This window comes from Mesocricetus auratus, unplaced genomic scaffold (assembly GCF_017639785.1).
Source record: "Mesocricetus auratus isolate SY011 unplaced genomic scaffold, BCM_Maur_2.0 Super-Scaffold_100691, whole genome shotgun sequence".
NCBI classification, from domain to species: domain Eukaryota; kingdom Metazoa; phylum Chordata; class Mammalia; order Rodentia; family Cricetidae; genus Mesocricetus; species Mesocricetus auratus.
In genome coordinates this window covers 38,033,554-38,051,745 of record NW_024429267.1, presented here as the reverse complement: position 1 = coordinate 38,051,745, position 18,192 = coordinate 38,033,554, and the positions used below count along the sequence as shown (strand labels likewise).

Sequence of the window (18,192 nt, the reverse complement as noted above, 5' to 3'; positions counted from 1 at the left end):
CCTCAGTGATGGGCTGTGGCCTGGAACTGTAAGCCCGCCAGTCTTTCCTTCTTTAAGTTCCTCTTGGCCGGTGTTTTACTACAGCAACAGGAAGGAAATTAGAACGGGCAGCCACTCCCATGCCCCCCAACACTCGAATGTCCAGCACTAGAATACAATGCCTGGCCCAGGCAGCAGACGCTTCGCATCGCCTACCTCTGACTGTACCCCAACTCAGTAGTGAAAGTCAAACACAGAGTAGAGAAACTGACTCAGGCCCCATCTCCTTGGTGGCCTGCTGATTACAAAAGGCTTATAAACAGCAACTCCTTTAAGTCTGGGCTGGACATGGGAATCATGGAAGAAACACATGGAGGACCTGGTACAACCTGATGAGGAATATTAAGCTACACGAAGTATACAGGGAAGGGAAGTCATATGATACTTTATTAGGGAGAAGTCACTTACAAGAGAAGCCGAGAAATGGAGGTCAGCAATCTGAACCCCAAGAGAGGGCTCTCCCCTTCCTCCTCGTCCTTTATCCCTGCCTTCACCCACATACCTGTGACCACGCCCAAGTGGGTGTGTTCAGTGCTATGGTACAGTAGGTAAGATCTCTCCCTACAACAACCCTTCTCCCATTTATACAAGACACCGTTCCAGGATTCAGCCTCTTGGGATAGCAGCAGGACCCAGCCCTCTGAGGTAGCAGTCCTTACAGGGAGAATGGGTAGAGGTCCTGTCTGTCTCCAGCTCTGCTTCTTCTCATGGGAAAGGCTTCTTGGTTGCTGGTGGGAGCAAGAGGCCTAACAGCCTCTCCCGTTGGGGTGAGCCCAGCCAGCCAATGAGGCTAAGCCCTCTGGCAACCATAGGCAGAATCACCAGCCAGGAACCCTGGGTCGCCCAGAGCTCCAAGGGGTGGCATCCAGCTTTTCTGGGAGTTTTGGCTTTCCTCTCTGGTCTAGGTCCTGGGAGAGATCTTCCAAGGATGAGATCTCCAAGTCACTCTCATCCTCAGAAAGCTGCAGAGGTAAAAGAGGAGAAGAAAATAGATTTTGATAAATGCATGAGGGTGACAGAGAATTCAGCAGCATCCAACACAGAAATGGTCCTGCCTTCCGAGCTCCCCACCTCTGAAACCCTACTCCAGAGATTCAGGGCCACAGTGATGGAAACAGGTCTGGAACCCTACTAATGAGGCCAAGGCAAGAAGCTTGGGGAGGTTTACAGGCAGATCTGGCTACTCATGTTTGCATTTAAACCTGGGCAGTATGCTGGTTCACAGCATCATGTATCTGCATTAGACTATTAGTGCCCACTCACGACAGGGAAGACGGAGAGCTTCGAGATATTTACGTGCGCTCTGTGATGAGACCGACGCAGTATGCAATAAAAGGTAGTGGGGGTAATGCTATGAGCAGATTTTTCACTCCTCACATTCACAGGCTGGAAGCCCAGAGCCTTTAACTTCTGAAACTCTTGAGATGAATCACCTTAGGCAAAAGGATCCTTCCTCACAGACTGGTGCTCAGAGCCGCCTGGGAAACACTGAACTTGAGAGGAGATGGGGGCAACTGGATGTCCTGGAATAGGTCTGAGCTGCGGCCAGTGGTCATACTAAAGTCTGCTGGTAGATCAGGCTCCATCCAGACCATAGTAACAGCCCAGGCCAGGAGTTCCCATCTAGACCACAGTAATAGCCCAGGCCAGGAGTTCCCATCTAGACCACAGTAATAGCCCAGGCCAGGAGTTCCCATCTAGGGTTTTCAGCTCCTCTGCTCGATGCCTGGGCTTTGGCATATAACATCCCATGTATTTCATCCTGGCATGAAAGAAGATACCATCCAGGGCCTAGACAGCACCTTTGTCTAATTTAGACTATTGGTGCTCTTTCTCAAAGGAGAACAGAACTTGGGGCTCTTTACATACACTCCAAGTTAAGCCAAGCATTTCATGTGATAAGAAATGGTATGTAGGGGTGCTAATATAAAACACAAGGGAGGGAGTAAGGGGACTGCTCAGTGCCTGCTTGGCAGGTGTGAGGCCCGAGGTTCCATCAGCAGCATTAAAAGATAACTGCTCAATGCTACTTCTGTTACTAAGGGCAACACCCTCACCATCTCCAAATGGACCTCTTTGGTTGAAAGGTGTGAAGTGAAAAGAGTTCTATACTTGCTTACCCTAGAAAATATCAGAAAGTGGCAGTTGGTCCCTAATGGAGGGAGACGATGGCAAAAAGAGTCTGGCACTCATGTGAGTACCAAGTCTGCAAATCCATGGCAGCTATGGCCTCGGGGAGGCCAGGCCACCAAGATGTGCAGCGGTGAGGCACCCCCACCTCGAATAGCTGGAACAAAGGCATCTGCGTTTCCCCATCTGATGTGCTGTGTGGCACCACTCTGATGGTGCCCAGGGCTTCATATCCTGCCCTCGGCTGAGGTCTTCTGTGAAGTAATTGCTGGGGAGGGGCCCAGTATGGAAGAGACAGCACGGAAAAATAGCACCACAACAGGAGGCTCCCATAGGCAGGAGACTAGGAAACAAACCTCCTCAGAAAGTACTTACATAATGAACCAAAGGGCTTTTTAACATTAACACAGGCACAGAAAGAAAAAAATTCAAAGTGATCATCTTCCCACATATGTAGGGACAAAGGAGACAATGTCACATGCAGTGTTCTTCTCTGGACATGTCAAAGCTGATACTCACTCAGTCTTCACCTTAAAGCCTCCAGATATGGAGCTGGCTCTCTATGGGATGTAGGGCCATCTTCAAGTGTCCTACCTGAGACTTCTTCACAGGTGTGGAAGACTTCTGAAGGGCAGTGTTGGGCCTTAAGAACATACTGACCCCTCCGGATGGCTTCTTTGTTGGAGTTTCAAGCTGCTTCTCCAGGTTTTTGACCATCGACTGCACCAGCGTTTCTGAAAGGGGGACAAAAAGCCATGTCAATGGGTCACACCTGGGAAATAAATGCTTCATCCCTCTGGGCCATATCTAGACTCCAAAGTGGACAGATGGAATAGAGAGAGAGTCGAGAGGAAGAAGACAGAATTGTCACCTCCCCTCCCCCAAAGAGGGAAAGGGAGACAGAGAAGGTCCAGGCTGATGTTAGCCTGGTTATAAGAGGCTTAGAATGCTTTGACAATTAAAAAAGAAATAGATGAAAATATATAAAAATAAGAATGTCTTGATAATGTAACTGCTGGCTTATGACAAGGCTGCTGATGGAGCCTTAGGAAGACTGTCCTGCTAATGAATCTGAGGGGCCTTCTATTTAATTCATGAGCTACAAAGACGGGTGTGCAGTCAGGCAATGTGTGATAGCTAATCGTGTCAACTTGATTGGATTGAGAGTGGTCGAGGGAATTAGAGACATTACTGAAGGTCATGAGGGCTCTGATCTAATTGGTGGGTTGGATTGGTCCCTTGATAGATACATACGGGGGTGACATTTGGGAGGTGTGGGTAGAAGACAGAATATGGGACTTAGTTGGAAGGCACAGGTACCGTGGGCATGTCCTGGCCTTTTTCCTGTATCCCTTTCTCTGGGTTCCTGTCTGCCAGGATGTGATCTGCTCCACAGACCCACTACAATGATGGGCTGAGATGTGGGAAACCATGCACCAAAATAAACAATTGCTCCCTTTGAGCTGTTCTTGGATATTTTAGTCACAGTAATGTAAAAGTGACTCCTATGTCTTCCTTCCACAGCTCCACCCATAGACAAACACAGAGATCAAATATTAGTATTGCAGGCATGATTTCCTATGAATTCCATGCAGGAAGCTGGAGTTAATCAGTAACTCAGATCATCAATGGGCCCCCGACTCATGGTAAACCAAGATGACAGAGAAGCATAGCATGAACATCACATGGCCCTCTGGATTCAAATGCTAAGAACTCAGCAGACTTTTAGAGCTATAACAGCCCTTGGATGACTGAGCATTGTGTTTACCGGGACTGGAAAGATGGCTCAGTGGTTAAGAGTATCTACCTCATTTGCAGATGACCCGGTTACTATTATCAGTCAGCTCACAGCCACCTGTAACTCCAAGTTTCAAGAGATCTAATACCTTCTTCTGACCTCCACAGGCATCTGCACATACCCCACCACAGACTTACACATAGTTAAAAATAAAATGAAGCAAGCCGGGCGGTGGTGGTGCACGCCTTTAATCCCAGCACTCGGGAGGCAGAGGCAGGCGGATCTCTGTGAATTCGAGGCCGGGCTGGACCGACAGCCTCCAAAACAATACAGAGAAACCCTGTCTCGTAAAACCAAAAATAAATAAATAAATACATAAAAAAATAAAATGAAGCTTTAAAAGACAGAAATGTTTATTAAATTCCTACGTGCCAAGCACTGTGTTCTTTCACCTCTTACTAATCGTCCTGTTAAACTACGTCATTTTACAACAAAGAAACCAGAGCCTTTGCACAAGGACAAGCAGGGAGTATCAGAGCCAAAGCTGTAACAAAGCCTCATGACTCTCTGGGCAGTGGTGGCGCACACCTTTAATCCCAGCACTGGGGAGGCAGGGGCAGGTGGATCTCTGTGAGTTCCAGGCCAGCCTGGTCTACAGAGTGAGTTCCAGGACAGCCAGGGCTACTCAGAGAAACCCTGTCTTGAATGGCTCCCAGTTCCACCACCCTTCCAGTCTATCCCACCTGAAGTATCAAGCCTCCAGACAGCTAGTCCTGGCTTCTGATGGGTTGACAGGCTTGACTATGCTGCAGACATGAAGTACCGCAGAGTCCATTAAGACAAGAGCTGACAGACTGCAAACCCCACAACTTCTTCTGGCTTTGCTAAGTCAAAACTGTATTCTGCAGCTCAGCCCCAGCTAAGAGGCACAACCTATGGCAGAGGCCTCGCTTCTGCCGGTCGTTTTATAAGGGAACCTTGAATGGCCCGGGAGCACATGCCACTACTTTGAGCAATGTTCAGCTCATCATTTTAATGGCCTACTAGATAGAGCATAGTAAGTTTAAAGAAATAATTCACTCCAATTGCCAGAACCCTTATCTTAAGTCTCTACAGAGCCCTGTTCATCAACAAGTTGTACCCCTGCCTGTCACTGAAGAAAATGGCAAAGAACTTTGCTACACGGATAAAACGCTGGTGCTGCCCAAAGGCTGTTGGTGGAGACACACTCAGGACTCCAGCTACCTTCTGTTTCTCCCAAATAGCCCCCAAAGGGATCTATTCCTTAGATGCTCTACTCTACTAGACAAAATGGGCGAGGGGTCCCCAAACCGCCAACATTTAGATAACTCAATGACAGAAACAGGGCAAAATAACACTCACCTGGGTCTGACTTCCTCCTGGTGTTTCTGAGACAAAGAAGAAACGCCAACCCGGAACTCCCGGGAAGAAGCTGAAGGGTTTTCCAGGGCACAGAGAAACTGGGGCCACAGAAGGACTCACCTGAGGAAGGCAGCCCACCTGAGCCCTTGTCAGGGGGCGGGACACTCTCCTCTGAGGTCTCGGAATCAGACCAGCCCCAGCTGCTCTCCGGCTGGGGTGCAGACCTGGGAAGAACTTTAGGGGGCTGGAGAGACACACGTTGCACCATGTCCTCTTCTGGTTCCTCTTCAGAACTAAAAGGGGGGGTGCTGCTGCAAGATGAAGTGAAAGGAAAATGTTAAAGCCAGACTTTGGTTTTGGGGCTTGCCCCCACGCCAGCCCTTCTCTCTCAGGCGACGTATAAAACCAAGGGGACCTGAGGCCCCACCCTCCCACTGTAGCCATGGGGGGGATGGGAAGGGGAGGGTGGGTCTGCCTGGACTGCGAGTGAGGGATCCCCAGTCTCTTCTCAGAGGCTCAGGTTGAACACTACCTGAGGTACCTTCTATATCATGACTGTCCCGACCCTCCCTTGGAATGCAGAACTCTGCAAGGGTCTAGGACAGGCTTCCTGAGGCCATCACCTCAGACCCTACAAGAGGGCAAAGTCTAGCGCTCACCTCAGCCCATGCCCAGGGGAAACAGGGGTACTGGAGGGTCCATGCACTCTGGGGCGTGGAATGGGGGTGGACACCTGGGTGAGGCCAGGGCCATGGCTGCTGTGGCTCTGAAGAGCGTTCGTAGAAGGCTGTGCTGGCTTGGATGGCAGCGCCACATTCAGGGTTCTGCTCTTTGGCCGGGCCTCCCTTGTGGCCAGTGTGATCCGCTGGCTTTTGACTAGAAACAGAGAAAAGAATGACCTGCAGAACACGCCAATGCTGGACCTGTAGTCTTAAATAATGTGGAAGGAAGTCTAACACCAGAGATAATCAAGTCACAGTACATTTGACAGTTGCCCTATATCGTGAGTCCCTCTGCTAGGACAAAACTCCAGTTTCATCAGAGACTGGGAGAATATTCAATGTCTCCTGGTCATGCCATCGTTACAGAAGACCAGTCTGTGAACCCAGGCTGACTTTGCTCACAACCTTAACACTCACAACAACCTTAACCTTGAATGCGAGAGGCCCTGCAGGAAAACTCTTGCCACCAGAGGTCGCTGCAGGACTACATAACTATCAAGCACTTACAGGCGGACATTTCAGTTCATAGGCAAGATACCACTCCTGTTTCCCATTAGAAAGCAAGGGACCAGTGATATTTATTCATGGAAAGCAAATTGAAGAGAAAGTGCATCACGGGAAGCTAGAGTAAGAGCTTTCCATGAAACTTAACATGTATGTACCAAGTTCACTGAGGAAGTGTTTCTTACTGCAGAGAGGAAACAGCAACAGCTCACAGCTACTGTGTACCAGACACTATGCGAAGCTCTTCGCTCCACACATCTGTTGCCCACAGCCTCCCCAGAGCCGTCCTGGTCTTCAGGCAGTGTCATTGTCCTTGCCCTCAACTCCACAGTACAAACAGTTGCAAACCTGGCCATCCATTGGCCACTGCCTCTACTGCATCTCACAGCAAGCTCTGGAGCCAGAGGCCTTCCAAATGCCACAACCCTTTAATACAGTTCCGCATGTTGTGATGACCCCCAACCATAAATTATCTCATTGCTACTTCATAACTGTAATTGTGCCACTGCTGTGAATCGTAACATAAGTACCCCATATGCAGGATCTCATATACGCCCATAAATTATCTCATTGCTACTTCATAACTGTATTTGTGCCACTGCTGTGAATCGTAATATAAGTACCTCATATGCAGGATCTCATATACGCCCATAAATTATCTCATTGCTACTTCATAACTGTATTTGTGCCACTGCTGTGAATCGTAATATAAGTACCTCATATGCAGGATCTCATATACGCGCTCCCTGTGAAAAGGTACAGGCTGAGAACTGCTTAGACTGTAAGCTGACAAGGTGAGCACTGACAGAGGGAGGGGAACGTGAAGATGAGGAAGGTAAGCTCTACAAAGTGTCATGGAAATGGATCTTTCATCTCAGTTATGACTTGGGCCAGCTAGGGAAGGGGCGATAGGGAATGGCGGGCGCTCTCCTGGCTTTCTGGTGACAGCAATGGCGGGAGAGTGGTACCTAGAAGCAAGATGCCCTTTCTTCCGCTGAAAGCCCGAAGTCTGAGGACATTTCCTTTCTTCCTCTCCAAATCCCTCTCCTCCCCGTCCTGAGTGTCCAGCACTCCCAGTGCTCCCTGTGTTCTCCTCTCCGTCTGTCTGGCTCACATCTGCCAGTGCTCCCTGTGTTCTCCTCCCCTCTGAGTGTCCAGCACTCCTGTGTCTGTCTGGCTCACATCTGCCAGTGCTCCCTGTATTCTCCTCTCCATGCTCCCTGTATTCTCCTCTCCATGCTCCCTGTGTTCTCCTCTCCATGCTCCCTGTGTTCTCCTCTCCATGCTCCCTGTGTTCTCCTCTCCATGCTCCCTGTGTTCTCCTCTCCATGTTCCCTGTGTTCTCCTCTCCATGTTCCCTGTGTTCTCCTCTCCATGCTCCCTGTGTTCTCCTCTCCATGTTCCCTGTGTTCTCCTCTCCATGTTCCCTGTGTTCTCCTCTCCATGTTCCCTGTGTTCTCCTCTCCGTGCTCCCTATGTTCTCCTCTCCATGCTCCCTGTGTTCTCCTCTCCATGTTCCCTGTGTTCTCCTCTCCATGTTCCCTGTGTTCTCCTCTCCATGCTCCCTGTGTTCTCCTCCTCCTCTGAGTGTCCAGCACTCCCGTGTCTGTCTGGCTCACATCTCCCAGTCCTCCCTGTGCTCTCCTCCCCGTCCTGAGTGTCCAGCACTCCCGTTCTGTCTGGCTCACATCTGCCAGTGCTCCCTGTATTCTCCTCCCCTCTGAGTGTCCAGCACTCCTGTGTCTGTCTGACTCACATCTGCCAGTGCTCCCTGTGTTCTCCTCCCCGTCCTGAGTGTCCAGCACTCCCGTTCTGTGTGGCTCACATCTGCCAGTGCTCCCTGTGTTCTCCTCCCCTCTGAGTGTCGAGCACCCCTGTGTCTGACTCACCTCCCCCAATCCTCGCTCCTTTCTCATGTGACAGGGCAGGTCCTGGTACAAAGTAAGGCAAAGCAGATACTAAGAGACATCTGGACAAATGAGCGAAGGAATACAAGTTCAGACCCAGGCAGGGAAGGCACCAGTCTGTACGAGATGTCTGCAAGATCAGGAACTGCCCCATCTTTAGGAACGTCAAGTTGACTTAGGATGGAGTTTCTCAGATAGTCACCTAATTTTCACTACATTCTTACACTGCCTGTCCTGTTATCTCTTTAACATTTTACATTAAACAACTGCACTTTTACCCTCCTCCTATGCAAATAAGATAGAGCCAGAATGGACCCCCCCCCTGTGGTCTGGAAGCCCGCCTGCCCTGCTTACCTGGAGGCTGGCCGTCTGACTGGGACACCACACCTGTGCTCTCCCATCTCTTCTTCACTCTGCTAGTCACTTCCTTATTGAGTTTCTCCCTCAGACTCAGAAATTCACGAAAGCTTCGGGCCGTCCGCTCCCGCTGGGTTTTCAGCAGGGACTCCAGATGTTGGAGAGTCTGAGCTGAAATTCCCTTTGTGTTCTAGAGGAGACAGAAGTTCACCTTTGCATACACAGGCTCCCTGCTCCTTTCCCTATAGCTGCTGACTCTGAGGTACTGTGACTGGAGCCTGTTGTGTTGGAGGGGGTGACGTGGGGGACAGAGAGGGTGGGCTTCACACATTGCAGAAAGCGTGCAAGTTCGGGACTTAGGCGCTCCATCACATTGGGCTACGTCACAGTTCAGTCCACTTCACACCATGAGGGACTTGGATGGGGTGTGCTTTCCCATCACCAGCCAGATTCCCAGGCTGAGAGCACGGCCTGCTTGGTTTTACACCTCCTGGCATTCCTGTGCTCTCTCTGGTCTACAGTGCTTGGAAAACTGAACTTCACAAACCAGTGTGTACTACTAGAAATCCCCTGGGCTTCTGCATACCAAGCACCCAGAGCCCAGGAGATGGTCTGGGAGGCATCTGAATCCAAGATGAAGATTTATCAAAACTAGGCGTTTTTAAAGCAAAACTGAACACAGGACCGACATGGGATTAAGCAGCAGCTGAAGGCAGGCCAGTCTCAATGAGCATCATTACAAAAGTCAACCTAGCTGTCTGAGTTTGTTTTGTTTTTCTAATCTTACTCACTGAAATGCAAATGGTATGTTCAATGCTATGATACTTGTGTACCGTGATGACACGATGCACCTTTATTTACTAATAGATGCATTCAGACTCTATCTGGGAACAGCCACATGGTCCATACGTAGACGGTGGACTCAGAGAGAGACATTTATGCACACAGGACTGGCCTATAGACCAAACTCAGCCAGCTAAATGACCTCTATCAGAGATTTGGGTAGAGACACAGGGGAAAAAGTAACTAGTGAATGGAGAATATTGACAGGGCCAGGATGGGGACTTGAAGGAAAGCAGAGACCTCTCTTCTGCCAAGAGGTGACAGAAGCTGTCCCCAGATAGCAATGAGCACAAATGAGTCTACAAAGCAAAGAACAAACAATCCCCTCCCTGGGTGAGAACACTTTTTGTCTTCACTATAGGTCTCAGCCTTTAGAACAGCACCCCTTACCCTGGTGTAGTGGTGCACTCTAGATTAAGTCCAGTTCCCTGGCGGCTGAGGCAGGAGGATTGGTGTGAGTTCAAAGTCAGCCTGAGCTGCACAGTAAGACCCTGTCTTTAAACACATAATCACATGACTAGCTCAGCAGTGGCCCAGGAACCGACCCTCTTTATCCCCATGCCTTCCAACTTCTCTTCCAGCGTATCCTCCAGGATGGGCCGGAACTGCTTCAGCCAAGCGGGGTTTTGCCTCAGAGCTGCCAACACCTTCCGCTGCTCCTCATGGGAGCTCTGCAGCTCTGCAACAGGAGACAGTAAGCAAGGTCAGTGCCCCCCCTGAGCCACAGTCGGAAGCCCAGGGGCTCTGCTTCCTGTAGCCTTATGACTCAGTGACCTGCAGACTGCACATCAGTACCTTTAGACAAGACACCTGGTACATGCACGGTGCTTAAGAAATACTTACCTGTGCCCTTAGTTTCTTAAGAGAAAATAAAAAGTGAGGAGAGCAACCAATCTGCTTTCTGCAGTGAAGGAGATAGAGAGAGAGAGAGAGAGAGAGAGAGAGAGAGAGAGAGAGAGAGAGAGAGAGAGAGAGAGAGAGAGAGAGAGATTGAGAGAGACCCACCTTCCTCAGAAGAGTCCTCCTCCGTGTCCACGGCTTTTGGCACCTCTTGGACTTCTGAGAAGACAAGAACAATTAAAACAATTAGTGGTACTAGAACGCTGCAGCCCTCCCCCACCCCGACTCAAAGAAAGGAGCAGTACCCCAGGGGAGGGCAAGCCCTCCAGAGGGGCAGGATGGAAAAACCAGTCCCAGACAGACACTGGAGACAGGAACATCACACTCACATCCCAGCTCTGCCTCCAAGGGCTGTGCATGAGCTGACAAGTCTCTGAACCTCACTGAGCCTCACTGTTTCCATATGTGGAAAAATAACAATACCCACCCCATATTGAACTGTAAGTACTCGGCACGGCACAGTCGTTAGTAATGGCATGCCACAGACATGGTGAATTAGAAAGACTACTCAAGACCCAATTCCATCAACACAGTACCCAAGACCCTCACCCCTTCCCTCCCACTAGAGAAAATTCAAACCGGGCATGAATCCCCGGCAGCTGGTGGAAAGCCTTCAGCACAAATGCCCTCTCTCCCATAAGCCTTCCTCCTTATCCAGCTGGACAGCCTGACACCACAGTGTATGTCCCACAGACTGCTATCAATCGCCTGTCTTCTTCCCATAAATCACCCGGGGGATGGGAAGGCAAAGAGGCAAGGACAACCCCAAAGACTGATCCTAACCACCCATTGCAGGCTTACCCTCCACCTTCCTGAGGGACAACGTCTGGATCTGCAAAAGATGGAATAGAGCAGGTTACAGCCAGCAGGGGACACTGTAGGGACTCTGCTCCCAGCGGCAGACCTGCCCGGAACAGAGAGGAAAGGGCAGCCACTGCAGTCACGCCACCCACCAGGAACTAGAATGACTTACTACCCAGCCCCAAGCACATCTCATCTCCCACCATGCATAAATGGGAAAACAGCACACCAAGGAAGAGTAGTGGCTAGCAGTCCTGGATGACAGCCTGCTCAGCTTTCTCAGGGATGGGCGACCAGAATGGCTGTCTTCAGAGGACTACTCCTTCAGGGCAGGAGCCCACAGAAGCAGAGTGGGACGGGGTGCAGTTGGCATGGAGATAAAACTGATGCTAAGACAGCCATGAAATGATAGAAATTCTCACCAGTGATGCAGACAGCTGAGCTCATGGGAACACAGAAGCCTGACAGCATCCCTGTCTGGAGGCTTGACCCAGGCACCGGCAAATCTGCCCAGCACCCCCTACCCAGCAGGGCCTTTTCCTTCCTCTTTCACAGGTTGCAGACTGAGCAGTTAAATATCGTCAACGTGACCTCAGACCACAGTCACAGCTGCCTGCCTGTATTTGGATGGAGAGTTCTGAACTAGCAAAGGGTCAAGAATGCCAGTAGCCAACTGTTTTGGGTTTTCTTGGTTTGTGTGTTTTGCCACATGGAACCAGTAAGAATCAGTTGGTTTCTGAATAAAAGAAACACTTTTAGGAGGGAGAAACGCTGAAGAGGGAAACTATTGCCCACACTTGAGTCCCAGCACCATTTCATTCACAAACCCAGCCGCTCCTCTGCTGTGGACTGTGAAACGCCATCTATGTATGTGGCATATCATCTCTCTGCTTCATCTGGGGTTTCTGTCACCTGCTGCATCACGTATACTGTAGTTCTCACCCAACACAGATTCTCAACTTTCTCCTTGCCTATCTCTACTCCAGTGGCCGGAAAGCCAATTATGTGGGGCTAGAGAGACGAAGGAGCCGTGAAGAGCACCTGCTGCCCTTACAGAGGCCCTGGGTTCAGTTCCCAGCAGCATCGGGCTCACAGCCTCCTATAGGTCCAATTCCGGGGACCACCCACCTCTTGTGACCTCTAAGGACACCAGACACACAGGAGACAACACATACGTGAAGATAAAACACCATTCACATAAAATAAAATTTTTTAATGAAAAACCCTTCTTAATTATGCTCTTTCCCAGTTTCTTTAAAGTTATATTTGCTCACTGACACTGTTTTGACCAGTGGGTTTCCAAAGTCTTGGGCTGGCAAGATGGCTTAATGGATAAAGGCACTTGCTGCCCAAGTCTGGTGGCCTGTACTAGATTCATGAATCTACATGAAGGTATAAGAAAGAATGAACATCACAGGATTGCCCTCTGAGCTCCACATGTGTGCTGAAGAGCACACGCCATCACACACACACACACACACACACACACACACGCACGCACAGAATAAATAATTCTTTTTACATCAACTTCTTCCATCAAATATGACTGTGATGACTGGGGCTGTGATGCTATCTCATAACCATGACAGCTGAATGTGAAAGTTAAATCAAAGTCTGGGTTCTCAGTGGTGTAAATTTGGTGCTAACCACAGCCAGCGAGTGTTGCCTCTTTGGGTATATGGTCAGCATAAAGTGCTTCTATTTATCTGTCACCTTGAGCCAACAGGTTCCTCAATGAAACACTTGCGAACAACAGATAGGAAGGTACATTTCCAGAGAGGACTAGAGGTGGCGTACTGCAGTGTGCAGGTTTGAACAGGTATGGCCCCCATAGACCTCATTCTATGTGTGTGAATGTTTGGGCCATAGGGAGTGGCACTATTAGAAGGTGTGGTCTTGTTAGAGGAAGTGTGTCACTGTGGAGGCAGGCTTTGAGATCTCATATGCTCAAGCTAGGCCTAGTGTGACAGTCTCCTTCTGCTTCCTGTGGATCAAAATGTAGGACTCTCAGCTCCTTCTCCAGCACCATTATCTGCCTGCACACTGCCATGCTTCCCACCATGATGACAATGGACAGAATCTCTGAAACTGTAAGCCAGTCCAATTAAATGTTTTCCTTTATAAGAGTTGCCATGGTCATGGTGTCTCTTCACAGCAGTAAAAACCCTAAGACAAGCAGTGAAGAGGCCAATGTTTGCAAGGGACAAGGTGGCGTCCTGTAACAGCTTCCTCTGAGATTGAAACATTCCATCCTGTGTAGTAAACTCCACAGTAGGAAGGTAAACATCTCACAAGAGCTTCAGGAAGTCCCTGAAACTGACCAGACTCACTAGGCCCCTCCCTGATGGTGGAGTAAGGAATAAAAGCTGGGAGTCACCCTCTCAGGAAGCTGAACCACAAAGGAAACACCCACAGGCTGACCTGCAGTGACTAAGAGGAGAAACGCTTCAATGAAGGCTGAGACCAGACCATGGCCTGAAGAAGCAGAAACCAACCAAGCTGCCTGGAACAGGGTTAGACCAACAGAGTCTCTTAGAAAAGACACTTCAGCCTGTTGATCTGCTGAAGGCTGGGTAGGGTGCTCCAGGTTCCCAGCTTTTATGAGCTGTCACCCATGCTGGGGTGGGCTTTGGTGAGTAATTTCTGCTCTGTAAGTAACCCAGATAAAAATCATTGGCTCACCAAGTTGGACATCAATGGTATCTGTACTTTGGTCTGTCATGGGTCCCCTATCTGGGGTGAGTGGATAGATGTGTATGTTATATCTCCCAGAAACAGTTTGTCACATGACAGGTGGATACAGTGGCTGGCATAATGTGGCTAGAAAGCAGAAAAGTGTGACCAACAAGAGGTACGAGGACAGGAGGAAGGGCCTGGACAGTGGCAATAACTCCAGGCCTATGCGGAAAACAGGAACCTGAGACCCCAGGCGGGGCGTGGCGGAGATAGGGGCAGCTTTCCCACAGACCTGAACTTCCAAAAGGGAGCTGAATACAGGCTGGGGGTGGGGGAGAGTTACCAAGAACAGGTGGAGAGCCACAGGACCAAGCTTTAGGACGTACTCAGAGACACAGCAACTTTTCCCTCGCTGGCTTATTAGAAAACCTCATCGGAAGCTGTTCTTTATGGGAAGGGGGCTGGCTAATAAGTTACACCTGTGAATATGCTCTAAGGGACACAGCTCTGTGTTCCACCAGCGTAGCTAGAGTCAGATGTCACCCGCCACTTATCGAAAACCCTGTGCAGACGCAAGTCAGCCTGTTTCATCGTCCATTAAAAACAGGTGGGGAGAAAGTGGTGTCTACCTTGAAGTCTGGGGTTTCAATGAGGGAACAAAGTGCCAGCCTGAGACCAGGCGTCTTGTGTGGCCTCTGGTGATAGTGAGAGTTTTGCCTAGAAGGAGGTGGCTACATTCTTATACTCTCATACCCCTCTTCACCCTTGCACTCCTCTTTCCACCCTTCAGGGACCTAATGACCAACAGCATGAACTCAGAAGGATCCAGAGTCATCCTCACAGAGAAGAGGCCTGACAGCTGCAGACAATGACCAACCTACCGTCTCCTCCTGAGACGCGATAAGCTTGGCTTGTTCTTGAAGTTGGGCACGGAGGGCATTGATATGGCGTTGCGACTGGGCAGCTGCCTTCTTCTGGTCCTGAGACAGGGTGGCATGGAGCCTCTCATTCTCCTCCCGCATCTGGTGGGCACAGCAAGGTTGGTCAGTCAGATGTCTGCAAGGACCCAAGTACCCCCATGGGAAGGGCAGTCCCTATCGCCAAATGCCGGTGGAGGGTCTGGCCTGAGGTCAGACTTGATTTCTAGACTGTGCAAGTGACTTTCAAACAATTCTAGCTGCTTTCTGGTTTGGGTACATTTTTGAGCTGTGGCAGAGAAGGAATGAGAAGAAAATGGAAGGCAGGCCTCTAGGATCATGGAAGAAGGTTCTCTGTCAGATGTAGTCACCCACTGAGGACATGCAGGCAAGAAAAAAGACCACACAAAAATCATCAAATGTCTTTTCAGATAAAAACAAGAAGTGCGGAAAATGTGTTGTCATGCCACCTCTGGTGTAAAAGCAGAGGTAAAATGAGGCTGTTTATTAATATTTGCATAAGGAAACTGTAGAGAATACAAATGAAGTAAAACCAGCATGTGGGGACTGAGTAACCCCACAGTATAGTGACAGCAAGTGTCCCCCATGGGCCAAGCTCATGGCATCTTCTGGGCCATGGTCCAGCAGAACCTAGGAAAGTTAACCAACTTCCTCCTTAACCTGCCTTCTCCTCATGGGCATCTACAAAGAAGCATATGCTGTGTCCTGAGGTCTGCTGCTGTCTGTGCTGGGGCTTCAGTGTCTGGGCGCTTCCCTAGGCTCCCTCTGAAATACCACTGGGGTCTGTGGTTCTCCCTGGAGGTGAGGTTTTCAAAGAGTCCACACATGAACGATATGACTCAGCGGTCTCATAGCAGAAGAGGTTCTGAAACAGGTACCACTTAGTACAGGATGTGTGGGGCTCAAAACATGGCTGGGGGTCCCCACTCCTGGCTAAGGAATCTGCTGGATAGGCAGATGCCCCCCTTTGTATATTAAAGGGGACTGGCAGCCAGGAACAATATCTGCAACAATACACCTGACAACCAGGTCTGGGCAGAGAGAGGGGAGGGAGGGGGACACTGCACAGGGAGCGGTCATGGGAAACCAAGCTCTCCTGACACCAGACAACAGCTACCTCTCTCCTCTCGGCTGCCCGCTCTTCATGCAGTGCCTTCATTTTTCTCTTCCATTCTGTTTTCTGGAAAAAGAGTAGAAGCATGTTAATTGGAACCCTCTAGGCAGCAATAAGTATAAACTGTGAAGTGTGAGGAATAAAGGGTATTAGCTCCTGGCCAGACAGAAAGACCAGTGGAACAGAATAGAGAAACTGAGCCAATATGGAGGACAATGGAAACTTAGTGGCGGAGAAAATGGGGGCATGGATTATTGACTACTGGTGTTTGAACAACTGGCTAATTAACCAGAAAAAAAATTTGGATAACTGTTTGAAGCCAATATAAACTGCAGGCAGATCAGATAATTACACATAAAAATCAAGACAGCAAAATTATAATAGTAATAATTAAGGCCACAGAATCACTCAAAGAAAACACAGGATTTTTTCAATCTCAGAATGGGTACAACAATAAAGGATAGAGAGGCTGAAGGGATATCCAGCAATCAAGAGAGCTCACAGTTCTTGCTCCCAGCACCTGTATCAGAGGGCTCGCAAGTGCCTGTAACTCCAGCTCCACGGGACCCAATGCCCCCTTCTAGAGCCTACAGACACCTTCACACATGCATGCATATACACAGGGACACATGCATGCACATACACAGGGACACATGCATGCACATACACAGGGACACATACATGCACATACACAGGGACACATGCATGTACATACACAGGAACACATGCATGCACATTAAAGTGAAAATGACTCTTTAAAAAGCTGATCATGCCGGGCGGTGGTGGCTCACGCCTTTAATCCCAGCACTCGGGAGGCAGAGGCAGGCGGATCTCTGTGAGTTCGAAGCCAGGCTGGACCGATAGCCTCCGAAACAATACAGAGAAACCCTGTCTTGTAAAAACCAAAAAAAAAAAAAAAAGCTGATCATTTGATAACTTTTACCAAGGAAGCTTTACTCTTTTATGACCAGACAATAAAGCGAAGATGAAAGATCAGTAGAAAACTGGGGGAAAATAGTCTCAACTAGGTCAACAAAAGGCTGGATTAATTTCCACAAGTAGAAGCAAAAGGCCAGCGCAGTGGTGCAAGGCTATGACTCCATCAATTGAAAGCTGGAAGCAGGAAGGTCACGAGTCCGAGGTTAGGGTCCTTCTCAGGCACACAGCAAGCAGAGGTCAGCCCAGGCTACATGAAACCCTGTCTCAAAAAGTGAAAGAAAGGAGAGGGGGCAAAAAAAGAAAGGGAAAAATATGAACAGAGTTCAAGTTCACAGGAAAAGAAAGGCTGTCTGTTTGTGTGTGTGTGTGAGAGAGAGAGAGAGAAAGAGTGTGTGTGTGTGTGTGTGTGTGTGAGAGAGAGAGAGAGAGAGAGAGAGAGAGAGAGAGAGAGAGAGAGAGAGAGAGAGAGAGAGAGAGAGAGAGAGTGTATGTGTGTACAGGAGAGCTTGCATGTGTGTGGAGGCCTGGGGTCACTCTCCATCTTACTTTTGAGACAGGGTCTCTTGCTAGACTGAGCAGTGAGTCATGAGTCCCAGAATCTGCCTAGCTCTGAGGTTCTAGACACATGCTTTCCCTGATGTGTTTATGTGGCCATTGGGGATCTAAAGTAAGGCCCTCATGCTTGTATTGAGAGCACTTTACTGACCAAGCCATCTCCCAGGAACAATGATTTTTTTATGATGTAAAAAATCTATGAACCATCTATGCCGGATCAGTTTGTGTTTTGTTGTCTGTTTGTTTGTCTACTTAACACAAGCTAGAGTCATCTGGGAATCTCAATGAGAAAAATGTTCCCACCAGACTGGTCTGTAGGCAAGCGTGTGGGGCATTTTTTTAACTGACGATTGATGTGGAAGGGCCCAGCCTACTATGGGCAGTGTCATTCCTGGGGTGGTCCTGGAGCAAGGCTCAAGGAGAGCAAGCCAGTAAGCAGTGTCCCTCTTCCAGGGCCCTGCCTTGGTTTCCCTTGATGATCTCCTGTCACACGGAAGTGTGAACCAAAGAACCTCTTTTCTCCCCAAGACGCTTTTGGTCGTGGTGCTTGGCACAGCAGCAGAGAGCAAACTAGGACAACATCTGTGGTGCTGTGAGTAAAAATGGCCCCCACAGGCCCACAGGGAGTAGCACTATTAGGAAGTGT

At 49.3% G+C, this 18,192-nt stretch overlaps 1 protein-coding gene across 4 annotated transcripts in view; it reads right to left on the bottom strand.

The window, feature by feature from the left end:
- Positions 1 to 398: 398 nt before the first annotated feature.
- The window catches only part of Dzip1l (DAZ interacting zinc finger protein 1 like), a 36,154-nt gene continuing 18,360 nt past the window's right edge, over positions 399 to 18,192 (bottom strand). For all 4 annotated transcript variants that reach the window (XM_040739868.1, XM_040739869.1, XM_040739867.1 and 1 more), the window contains 10 exons: positions 16,056 to 16,118; positions 14,882 to 15,022; positions 11,325 to 11,355; positions 10,629 to 10,682; positions 10,169 to 10,302; positions 8,778 to 8,970; positions 5,950 to 6,166; positions 5,411 to 5,601; positions 2,764 to 2,903; positions 399 to 1,001 (listed from right to left, as the gene is read on the bottom strand). In XM_040739868.1, coding sequence (XP_040595802.1) covers positions 858 to 1,001; positions 2,764 to 2,903; positions 5,411 to 5,601; positions 5,950 to 6,166; positions 8,778 to 8,970; positions 10,169 to 10,302; positions 10,629 to 10,682; positions 11,325 to 11,355; positions 14,882 to 15,022; positions 16,056 to 16,118 — 1,308 coding nt within the window. In that variant the 3' untranslated portion in view covers positions 399 to 857. The remainder of the gene's footprint in view (positions 1,002 to 2,763; positions 2,904 to 5,410; positions 5,602 to 5,949; positions 6,167 to 8,777; positions 8,971 to 10,168; positions 10,303 to 10,628; positions 10,683 to 11,324; positions 11,356 to 14,881; positions 15,023 to 16,055; positions 16,119 to 18,192) is intronic.